At 45.2% G+C, this 12,285-nt stretch overlaps 1 protein-coding gene across 5 annotated transcripts in view; it reads left to right on the forward strand.

Moving 5' to 3' along the window:
- ATP2B4 (ATPase, Ca++ transporting, plasma membrane 4) overlaps positions 1 to 12,285 on the forward strand; it is a 98,214-nt gene that overhangs the window by 40,311 nt on the left and 45,618 nt on the right. For all 5 annotated transcript variants that reach the window (XM_010854130.1, XM_010854129.1, XM_010854126.1 and 2 more), the window contains exon 2: positions 7,762 to 8,420. In XM_010854130.1, the coding sequence (XP_010852432.1) occupies positions 8,228 to 8,420 (193 nt within the window). In that variant the 5' untranslated portion in view covers positions 7,762 to 8,227. The remainder of the gene's footprint in view (positions 1 to 7,761; positions 8,421 to 12,285) is intronic.

Below are 12,285 nucleotides of genomic sequence, written 5' to 3' on the forward strand. Positions count from 1 at the left end.
CCACTGACTTGCCGAAGAACAGGCACTTTTTAGGGCTTTGAATCTCAGCGTCTTCACCTGTAAGGTGGGAGTCACAGCCGTCCTACCTAAAATTGGTATGCCAAATCCTGTCACGTGTCACGACAGGTTGCACAACAGGTGTTACAGAACTTTAGGAGGAAAAAAATTACAATGATTTAGTGGTCATGTAAGCAGTAGGATTTCTTGACCCCACAGGAAGGGAAGAAAATTCCCTCTTCTATCCCGTCATCATTAGGCTGGCAAAATGCTAGAAACGGGGAGTGAGAACATGCCTTACCCAGAAAGCCCCGAGCAGCATGACTAATCCTGACTTGACGGGAGGCAGTGGCCTCCCGGACATCAGGGCGTTGCGCCCGGGGCTGAGGCTGCGTGAACACTTACCGGTCGTTCTTTGCCAGTTGCCTAATAAGGGTAGGGGCTAGGCAAGCTCAGCCACAGAGAGAGAGCAGTATTGGCTCTGGCTCCTGCAATGCCTCCAAATTCCAGAAGCACTTTCGCAGAGAGCCCGGCTTAAAAAGGGATCCCAGACGGGCAGCACCCCTTGCCTTTGTGCCAGCAGCTTCGTGCCTGGCCTGTGTGTGTCTAAAGGGCGGCCTGAAGCAGACCAGATTCACCCTTTTCTACCTGCCGCACGTGTTCTGATCTTAACTGGCCTTTTCGCATTGGTTGTCTGTGTGAGTGGAAGACTCTGGTCTCTTCAGGCTGCCCCTACTTGTGTAGAGGCCCAAGGCTGCACTGCAGTAGTTGTTCCGTTGCCAAGTCACGGCCGACTCCCACCACCCATGGACTGCAGCACACCAGGCTCCTCTGTCCTCCAGCATCTCCCAGAGTTTGCTCAAATTCACGTCACTGAGTCAGTGATGCTATCTAACCAACTCATCCTCTGCCACACCCTTCTCCTTTTGCCTTCAATCCTTCCCAGCATCAGGGTCTTTACCAATGACCCGCTCTTCACATCAGTGGCCAAGGGATTATAGCTTCAGCATTAGTCCTTCCAATGAATACTCAGGGTTGATTTCCTTTAGGATTGACTGGCTTGATCTCCTTTCAGTCCAATGGACTCTCAAGAGTCTTTACAACATCACAATTTGAAAGCATCGGTTCTTCAGCACCCAGTCTACTTTATGGTCCAACTCTCACACCTACATGCCTGCTGGAAAGACCATACCTTTGACTTTACATACAGACCTTTGTCGGCAAAGTGACATCTCCACTTTTAATGTGCTAATTTCATGGCTGCAGTCACCATCCGCCGTGACTTTGGAGCCCAAGAAAAGAAAATCTGTCACTGCTTCCACGTTTTCCCCTTCTATTCACCATGAAGTGATGGAACTGGATACCACGATCTTAGTTTTTTGAATGTTGTTTCAAGCCAGGTTTTTCACTCTCATCAAGAGGCTCATTAGTTCCTCCTCACTTTCTGCTGTTAAAGTGGTATCATCTGCATATCTGAGTTTATTGATATTTCTCCTGGCAATCTTGATTCCAACTTGTGATTCATCCAGCCAGATATTTCCCATTATGTACTCTGCTGCTGCTGCTAAGTCACGTCAGTCGTGTCCGACTCTGTGCGATCCCATAGATGGCAGCCCACCAGGCTCCCCCGTCCCTGGGATTTTCCAGGCAAGAACATTGGAGTGGGTTGCCGTTTCCTTCCCCAATGCATGAAAGTGAAAAGTGAAAGTGAAGTCGCTTAGTCGTGTCCAACCCTTAGCGACCCCAAGGACTGCAGCCTACCAGGGTCCTCCATCCATGGGATTTTCCAGGCAAGAGTACTGGAGTGGGGTGCCATTGCCTTCTCCATGATGTACTCTACATATAAGTTAAATAAGCAAGGTGGCCACAGGACAGGAAAATGTCAGTTTTTCATTCCAATCCCAAAGAAAGGCAATGTCAAGAATGGTCAAACTACCACACAATTGCACTCATTTCACACACTAGCAAAGTAACACAATTCTTCAAGCTAGGCTTCAACATTATATGAACCGAGCTGAATTTAGAAAAAGCAGAGGAACCAGAGAGCAAATTGCCAACATCCGTTGGATGATAGAAAAAGCAAGAGAATTCTAGAAAAATATATACTTCTGCTTCACTGACCATGCTAAAGCCTTTGACTCTGTGGATCACAACAAACTGTGGAAAATTCTTAAAGAGATGGGAATACCAGACCACCTTACCTGTCTCCTGAGAAACCTGTATGTGAGTCAAGAAGCAACAGTTAGAACCAGACATGGAACAACAGACTGGTTCCAAATCGGGAAAGGATTACATCAAGGATGTATATTGTCACCCTGTTTATTTAAGTTCTATGTAGATTACATCACGCAAAATGCCAGGCTGGATGAAGCACAAGCTCAGTCAAAATTGCCAGGAGAAATATCAATAACCTCAGATACTCAGATGACACCACCCTTATTGCAGAAAACAAAGAGGAGCTAAAGAGCCCTTTGATGAGTGAAAGAGGAGAGTGAAAAAGCTGACTTAAAGCTCAACATTCAAAAAACTAAGATCATGACATCCAGTCCCATCACTTCATGGCAAATAGATGGAGCAACAATGGAAACATTGACAGATTTTATTTTCTTGGACTCCAAAATCACTGCAGATGGTGACTGCAGCCATGAAATTAAAAGACACTTGCTCCTTGGAAGAAAAGCTGTGACAAATCTAGACAGCATACTAAAAAGCAGAGACATCACTTTGCTAACAAAGGTCCATCTAGTCAAAGCTATGGTTTTTCCAATTGTTATATATGGATGTGAGAGTTGGACCATAAAGAAGACTGAATGCCGAAGAATTGATGCTTTTGCACTGTGGTGTTGGAGAAGACTCTAGAGAGTTCCTTGAACAACGAGGAGATCAAACCAGTCAATCCCAAAGGAAATCAATCCTGAATATTCATTGGAAGGATTGATGCTGAAGCTGAAGCTCCAGTACTTTGGCTACCTGATGCAAAAAGCCGACTCATTGGAAAAGACCCTGATGCCGGGAAGGATTGAAGGCAGGAGGAGAAGGGGATGGCTGAGGATGAAATGGTTGGATGGCATCACCAACTCAATAGAAATGAATTTGAGCACGCTCCAGGAGATGGTGAAAGACAGGGAAACCTGGCGTGCTGCAGTCCATGGGGTTGCAAAGAGTTGGACATGACTGAGCAGCTGAACATCAACAACAAAGCAAGGTGACAGTTTGCAGCCTTGTCATACTCCTTTCCCAGTTTTGAAACTGTCAATTTTTCCATGTCTGGTTCTAACTGTTGCTTCTTGACCCACATGCAAGTTTCTCAGGAGACAAGTAAGATGGTCTGATACGCCCATCTCTTTAAGAATTTTCCACATTTGTTGTGGTCCACACAGTCAAAGGCTTTAGTGTAGTCAATGAAGCACAAGTAGATGCTTTTCTGGAATTCTCTTGCTTAGTCCATGATCCAGTTAATGTTGGCAATGTGATCTCTGGTTCCTCTGCCTTTTCTAAATCCAGCTTGTACATCTGGAAGTTCACAGTTCACATACTGCTGAAGCCCAGCTTGAAGGAGTTGGGGCATAACCTTTCTAACATATGAAGTGAGTGCAATTGTACAGTAGTTTGAACATTCTTTGGCATTGCCCTTCATTGAGATTGGAATGAAAACTGACCTTTTCTGGTCCTGTGGCCACTGCTTTCCAAATTTGCTGGCATATTGAGTGCAGCACTTTCACAGCATCATCTTTTAGGATTTTCCATAGCTCAGCTGGAATTCTGTTGCCTCCACTAACTTTGTTCATAGTAATGCTTCCTAAGGCCCACTTGACTTCACACTGCAGGGTGTCTGGCTCTGGGTAAGTGGCCTCACCATCATGGTTATCATTAAGACCTTTTTAATATACTGTATTCTTGCCACCTCTTTTTAATCTCTTCAGCTTCTGTTAGCTTCTTACTGTTTCTGTTCTTTGTCATGCCCCTCCTTGCATGATGTCGCTAATGTTCTTAAGGAGATCTCTAGTCTTCCCCATTCTATTGTTTTTCTCTATCTCTTGGCACTGTTCATTTAAGAAGGCCCTTTTATCTCTCCTTGCTCTCCTTGGAACTCTGTGTTCAGTTGCTTTTTTGCTTTTCTCTTCTCTTCTTTTCTCAGCTATTTGTAAGGCCTCTCAGACAACCATTTTGCCTTCTTGCATTTCTTTTTCTTGGGGATGGTTTTGGTCACTGCCTCCTGTACAGTGTTACAAACCTCTGTCCGTAGTTCTTCAGGCACTTGTCTACCAGCTCTAATCCCTTGAATTGATTTGTCACCTCCACTGTATAATTATAAGGGATTTGATTTAGGTCATATATGAATGGCCTAGTAGTTTTCCGTGTTTTCTTTAATTTAAGCCTGGAATTTGCAATACGGAGCTCATGATCTGAGCCACAGTCAGCTCCAGGTCTTGTTTTATAGAGCTTTTCCATCTTTGGCTGCAAAGAACATGATCAGTCTGATTGCGGTATTGACCATCAGGTGATATCCATGTGTAGAGTCATCTGTTGTATTGTTGAAAAAGGGTGTTTGCTATGACCAGTGTATTCTCTTGACAAAACTCTGTTAGCCTTTGCTGTGATTCATATTGTACTCTAAGGCCAAACTTGCCTATTATTCTGGATATCTCTTGACTTCCTACTTTTGCATTCCAATCCCCTGTGATGAAAAGGACATCTTTTTTCGGTGTTAGTTCTAGAAGACAGTGTAGGTCTTCACAGAACCAGTCAACTTCAGCTTCTTCAGCATCGGTGGTTGGGGCATAGACTTGGATTACTCTGATGTTGAATGGTTTGCCTTGAAAATGAACCAAGATGATTCTGTTGTTTTTGAGGCTGCACCTAGGTACTGCATTTCAGACTCTTTTGTTGACTATGAGGGCTACTCCATTTCTTCTAAGGGATTCTTGCCCACAGTAGGAGATAAAATGGTCAGCTAAATTAAATTTGCCCATTCCCATCCATTTTAGTTCACTGATTTCTAAGATGTTAATGTTCAATCTTACCATCTCCTGTTTGACAATGTTCAAACTTGATTCATGGATGTAACACTCCAGGTTCCTATGCAGTACTGTTCTTTACAGCATCAAACTTTACTTTCACCTCCAGACACATCCACAGCTGAGCATCATTTCTGCTTTGGCCTAGCTGCTTCATTCTTCCTGAAGCTATGAGTAATTGCCCTCCACTCTTCCCCAGTAGCATATTGGACACCCTCTGACATGGGGGGCTCATCTTCCCATGTCATATCTTTTTGCCTTTTCATACTCTTCATAGGGTTTTTGTGGCAGGAATACTGGAGTAGGTTGCCATTTCCTCTTCCTGTGGACCAAGTTTTGTCAGAACTCTTCACTATGACCTGTGTGTCTTGGGTGGCCCTGCACTGCATAACTTACAGCTTCATTCAGTTATGCAAACCCCTTTACCATGACAAGGCTGTGATCCATGAAGTGGTTTTTGCTAATGGTTATAACCTAGATAATGGTTATTGCTAATGATGCTGCTTGGAATTTTCCACTTGTTTGGGGGGTGAGGGAGTTTGCTGTCACAAGAAAAGATGGAGGGGCACATGGGGATTATTGCTTTTCTGCTTAAAGGACTAGATAACAAAAGTTCATTAAGATCAAATTAACCTTTTCACATCACTTGACTGTCCTATACAGGACACTGGTCATCTTTCTTTTTTTTTTTTTTTTTGGTCATCTTTCATCTAAGATTTCCAGGTACTATTTCTATTTATAATGCCATTCATTTATCAATTTCTTCTCCCAGATAAAGGTGGGAGGAACTGAGCCCTAAAAAAAACTGAGCTCTAAGAAAGCTAAGTGACTTGTTCAAAAGGTTCTTGGGAAGATGGTAAATCTGGTTCTGAATCTACTATGAGTTATTCAGCCAAAAAAATTAGCTGAATGCCTGCTTTGTGTAGGTGATTGTCTGGGCACTGGGGAGAAAACATTGAGCAAGACACATGAAAAATCTCTGCCTTCGTGAAACAGCCATGGCAGTAGGTGGTAGAGATAAAGAAAAAAAAAGGTTATAATTTCCAGTTAAGCTGTCAATCAGCACTGCCCTCAACATCCTCTCCAAAGGTTAAGGAGTTCCACTTAAGGGTCAAATGGGCTTCTTGCTGCTGTAGCCCTTCCCAAGGCTTCCAGGCTTGGAGAAGAAACCGAATTGGAGAGAAATGTCCATGGTACTGCTTGTCCCGGTGCCAGGAGGATTGAAAGGAGTGTGATACACTGCCTCAGCTTCTCTTCTGTCCCCTAGGAATGTCACCTAAAAAGAAAAGGGAGCATGATATTTGAAAAACAATAGCAACAAGAACAAAACAAAACCCTGCTTGTATAACCCTTTATAAGTCAGGGTAGCACTAGAAATTCACAGTAGAAGGAGTAAGCTGCGGGCATCCTGGGAGAGGGAGGGGTGTAACCGCCTCCATCCCCGCGGAATCTACTAAGAACAGTGCTGATTAGAATTAGTAAGAACTTTGGCCACATGTGATTTTTGGAAATTAATATAGTAGTCAAGCCCTTATCTGATGACCCTTGTAATTCCTGTTCATCGTCTAGAAGCAAGGACGTCATCCACATATAAAAGAGGGGCTGACCAGGGCTGGGCCCTCAATGCTTTGGCGCCGTGTTCAGAAAGATCCCCTTGGCATTTAAGTGGCTGGTGTGTGGTGGTCCTCTTGCCTGAAGCTGAGGACAGGGCTTAGGCTTTTTCTCTCCTTCATCCTCCCCGTTCCCACCCGTCCCTCTCTCCCTAGTCAACATGTGTGAGGTGACATATGGCTTCCCGAGAGAACTGCTGACCTGAGACCCTCCGTTGTCACTCACACACAAGCTGACTTTGCTCCCCTACTGACCTTGCTGTGGCCCTAGGCTCTGGCTGAATTGATAGCTGTCATATTCCTGCAATCCCAGAGAAACTTGAACACTCACAGGCTTCAAACTATCTTTCTTCCTCAGAGGTCTTTCTTTTCCCATTATGTATAAATGTTCCACCCTGCATCGCCCACTGCTGGAGGGTTTTACTCATCCTTTTCTCCCCAAAGCTTTTTAGACTCCAAGATCTGAACGTAGTACCTGATCTATTGACAACTGCAATATTTCTATACAGAAGTATAAACAACTGCAGAATTTCTATACAGTGTCAGGCCAAGTGTTCTCAGGGGCTGCAGGGGATGTGGCCGTCTTCTCCCAGGTTGCCCTCCTGGTTTGTACATGGGTGTGTTAGGAATGTGGTAGGGTGCAGGGTTTGGAGGAGGGTGGCAGACTGGCAGGCTACCCTCCAGATCACTCTGGTCTGGACTCCTTTCCTGATCTCTTCTCACCTCTTAGAGGTAAGATTAAAACATTCTAAGATTAAAAGAGACTAAAACATTCTGTTGCAGAGCCCTCAAATAGACAGGGAGAGCCATTAGAGGTCATATATCCCGTTATTTCCAAGTTTCTCCAGTTGTGGGGTTTGTGTTGCTTGGTTTAGCAGAGGTGAGGTGTGAAGGCTGGGGTGTATCTGAAGATATTTCTCTACATTGGAGTTTACAGGTTGCTGAGGGGCCCCCAGGGAAGAAGGGGCCTCTCCTAAGTCAGTCCGCTCAGCTTAGGCCTGAGCTATCAGTTCAGCTCAGGTATCAACTGTCACCTAAACCCTTGTGCTAGAATGAGTACCTCTTGTCCTTGCTGTTGCTGGATCCCATGCTGTTCTAATTGTTTCTTTATGTCTGCCTTTGAATCTTTATTCCAGAGACCCAGTTGTCACCGGTTTCCAGGGAGCCCTCCTCGTTCTCCTCTCCTGCCACCTCTCTGCCACTGCAGTTGCTGGTTGTTGCTAAGGTTGCCTCCATGGTAACATGCACATCCTGTTTATCCCGCCATCTGGGAAAGTTGGTCTAAACTAGGAACCTACCTACCCTGGACAACTGCTTCCATCACCACCTGGGGACACCAGTCATCGTAACACGTGGTCCGGCTCACACTCAGTTCCCCCCTCCTCTTCCTCCTTTGGCTGACAAGCTTCATACACAAGAAAGGACCTGGACCACAGGCTGCTGCTCTGAAGCTTCCTGCACAAGATTTAGTCGGTCTTAATCGCATCTGGACTCTCAGAGAAGAAAGAAGTAAGAAGTGAGGAAGAGAAACGAGAGACCCTGAATCAGTGGAAGGGAGAGTTCACATTTTCTCTGTTGAGGGGCTTGGTAACAGCAGGCAAAATGACGAACCCAACAGAACACACCTTGCCGTCCAACTCAATACTTGAGAGCCGTGAAGGGGAGTTTGGCTGCACAGTGATGGACCTGAGGAAGCTGATGGAGCTGCGCTCAAGTGATGCAATAGACCAGATCAACGTCCACTACGGAGGAGTGATGAACCTCTGCAGTAGACTGAAAACCAACCCTGTGGAAGGTAAAGGCCACGCCAGGGGTGGGGGATTGGAGGAAGGCAGCCTGTGTTCTGTCTGCGTCTAGAGAAGGAATGTTTCTGGAAACCTTGCTGCTATATCTGTGCAGGCAAAGTACAGTCTCCATAGCACTGAAAAGATGTCAGGCTGTGGAGAGAAACATTGTTTCTTTCCCAGAGATGAGGTTTAGTGACTGTGGTATTCTCTGAAGATCATTCTTTCCTTCTCTTGTACAGAAGGGGGAATGTCTCTTATAAATGTTTATGTTAGAGGTGTGTTTATCAGTAAATAATCAAGTCCCTAACTCAGTATCAGTCTTTGATTGCAAAGGGTTGAAGATATGATTCTTCCCTACCCTGATCTTACAGTATAATAGGAAGAAGAGTGGGTGAGTCCGTCTACCTAATGTAGTACTTCTCTATGGTACACAGTTAGAAACAGGGTGGAAAATCAAAATGTAGAGAGTTTACCCACCATATCTTTGGGTTACTCAGTTTTCTTTCAGTAAATTATTGATGACTTTTTCAACCCTGTCTGATGTATTTTTAGTATAGTTCTTCTTAATCTATTCTCTAAAGAAAATGAAAAATCCAGCTTCATGCTTACCTGGCTCAGCCCAATTGCCCAGTGAGCCATGGTAATTTTATTTCGTTGAAATGGAGATATTACTAGAGAAATCTTATTTGCTTCTTTCTGCCTAGTTTCAGCATCTCTGTTACGGGTCCTTGCTTGGCCCCATCAGTCAGGCAGGCCTTGATTGAGTAGCTTGAGGTGGAGCAAAGATCTTGTCCTTGAGATGCCTTCAGCCTCTTGAGGTGTACCATTTCTGACCCTTTCTTGGAAGCCACATCATATTTTTTGCCATTTCTAAGAAGTTGTGACCCTTAGCCAGTGTTATAAATTAGTGACTTGGAGTCCAGACTCTATGATTAAAAGGAAAAAGGGAGAAATTTTTATCTAGATATCTGTCCATTGCCCATGTTTTATTTTCTTTACCAGCAGGGAGAGCGGCCTTACATGGTCTCTGTACTTCTAGAGTTCACTTTCTTATCTCATAGGTTTTGAGTTTAGTACTGGCTCTACCACTTACTAGCTGAATAACATTGAATAGTTTACTCATTCTCCGTAAGTAAAAATCATTTTCTTGTTTGCAAATGATATTAATACTTAGTCTATAGAGTTATTGGGATTAAATAATGTATGTACAATGCTTATTCTAATAATGGGTGTTCAATAAATTAGTTGTCTCACATTAAAACAGAGCCCATGCGTCTGATGATATTTGCCAGGATATGAGAGCCCATGGAGTGCAGGGTGTTATTCATCTGTCAGGCTGCTGCAGTCCACCTGCCGCCGCTGTCCATTCTCTGCATTCACCATCGGTGTCAAAAGAAGCCTGCTTAGTGTGGCAGTGCTAAGCTGCTCTCGTGCGGCTCAGTCGTTGCCGTCTGTCCAGTTTCTAATGACTGCCCTTTGGGTAATGCCTTCTTCTTGTCAGCTGGATTTCTTTATTTTGCCACTTTCACAGTGGCTACTCCTATGTTTTCACTGAGATAATGCAGTACTTCAGGAACACTCCTCAGAATTTAAGCAGGATCTTCCTTTCCCTCTTCCCGTTAAGTTCTTTTCCCTTGGCTCAGTTGCTTCCTTCACAAAGTGAAACTCCGAATAAACTGGAACCTGAGAAACTTCCAAGAGCAGAGTCCAGACTTTCCTCCCAATTTCCCAGCCCCTTTCTCATAGCTGCTACTGTGTACTTCTAGTTCCCAGAGAGCTCCCATTCCCAAAGGCCAACATACGTGTTCTTTCATGTCAGAATCAGATGTCAAATGCTTAGATTCTCTCCCAGCCCCGGTGGTAGACCTGTAGTTGGAAGTCGCCTTCTGGTGTCAGGGGCTTCTGTTGCCGCAGACCCTGGCCACGCCAGGACCCCTGCCACCGGCACAGCTGTCCACTGCCATTCCCCTGCTTCCTTGGATCGCAAACATGTGTCCTGATGGTTTTCAGTATTACAACTTACCATTGGGCTGGTCCTGGAGCTGGGAAGCAGGCTGTCAGAAACAACTTTTCCATGAGTGATTTTTAGCGCTCAGGGCCAACAGTGACTCGCTCATGTGTGAGAAGGGTAAAGGGGTAAGAAAAGAAGCCACAGAAGAGCTGTGACACGGGACTCTCTCCCCAGACAGAGGTGATGCTGCACGGTTTGTTTGGACAGGCTGAGAAAAGAGTGTCAGTGTCCAGGTGCCAGAAAAAGCCAGCCAGTGCACAGAGGGCACACGAGGGCGCCTGACAGCCGAGCACAGCCTTGTCGCCTGTGCTAGGTCCCTGCAGGCTGATAATAACATGAAGAAGTTTTCCCAGTGCTTGAATTCCGCTCATTGATTGGGAAGATCGTTCCCTAGAATATGACCCTTCCCCTTTATTTTCTGTTGGATTGATAGTATCTTTAGGATAGATTGTTTTACACCATAGCTACTAAGGGACCTTATGCAACTTGCAGTTTATAACTTTTCTGACACTAACATAGTTTTATTTCTCTCTCTCTCTCTTGTTGAGTGATCTCAACAGACCAAAAAAATTAAATGACTTGCCTAAAGTCTTACCACAGGGTAGAACTTGATGGAATAATTCGTGTTTTCTGACTTACAGACCATTAATGCTCTGCTGCCTCTTCAGCTAGAGCAGCAACACAGAGAGTCTCAGAAGCACAGATAGTTTTACAATTTGTTTTATATTCTGGTACCTGATAAAATGCCTAACTGTGACCCGATACTAATATGCATTTAGTATTGGCTTGTGTTCCTTGAGGAGGAGGCAGTGGCACCCCACTCTAGTACTGTTGCCTGGAAAATCCCATGGATGGAGGAGCCTGGTAGGCTGCAGTCCATGGGGTCGCTAAGAGTCCAGTGACTAGTTGGAACAAGAGGCAGTGCTCCAGTGGCTAAGAGTTGGTTACATCTGAGATGACATGGAGGTGCTCAGCCCCCTCAGCACTCATCAGTGAGCAGACGAGGCTCAGCAGAGAGGCAGAGCTGATTGTGTCGGTTGGGTAAGCGGCTGCATTGTGTGTGTGTGTGTGCTCAGTCGTTCAGTCGTGTCTGACTCCCATGGACTGTAGCCCGCTGGGCTCCTCTGTCTGTGGAATGTTTCAGGCAAGAACACTGGAGTGAGTTGCCATTTCCTCCTCCAGAGAATCTCCCTACCCAGGGATCAAATGCACACCTGCCGCACTGCAGGCAGATTCTTCACCGCCGAGCCGTCGGGGAGGCCCTAAGAGGTTGTGTTGCCTGAGGTTTATCAGCAAGAAAAACCTGAGCGTTTTGCACTGATGGGATCTTTTCAGTTTGCTCCTTTCCTCATTCCAGTTTCTCTGTCTTTTCACTGCCGCTTGGTTCCCGATTCCATCCCCACCCTCAGATTTTTCCAGTCCTCAAAGAGCCGGATGATACCCACTGGAAGGTAGCCTTTTATCTTCTGATTAATTTTCCATGTTATCTCCTGGCTTCCAAGAGCAAGAAAAACCTGTGTGAATCTGAACTGAGAAAACTGATAGTGCTGAAGAATTGATGCTTTGGAACTGTGGTTTTGGAGAAGACTCTTGAGAGTCCCTTGGACTGCAAGGAGATCCAACCAGTCCATTCTAAAGGAGATCAGTCCTGGGTGTTCTTTGGAAGGAATGATGCTAAAGCTGAAACTCCAGTACTTTGGCCACCTCATGCAAAGAGTTGACTCATTGGAAAAGACTCTGATGCTGGGAGGGATTGGGGGCAGGAGGAGAAGGGGATGACGGAGGATGAGATGGCTGGATGGCATCACCGACTCAATGGACATGAGTTTGAGTGAACTCCGGGAGTTGGTGATGGACGGAGG

The sequence above is a fragment of the Bison bison genome, unplaced genomic scaffold (genome assembly GCF_000754665.1).
Source record: "Bison bison bison isolate TAMUID 2011002044 unplaced genomic scaffold, Bison_UMD1.0 scf7180017864338, whole genome shotgun sequence".
Lineage (NCBI taxonomy): Eukaryota > Metazoa > Chordata > Mammalia > Artiodactyla > Bovidae > Bison > Bison bison.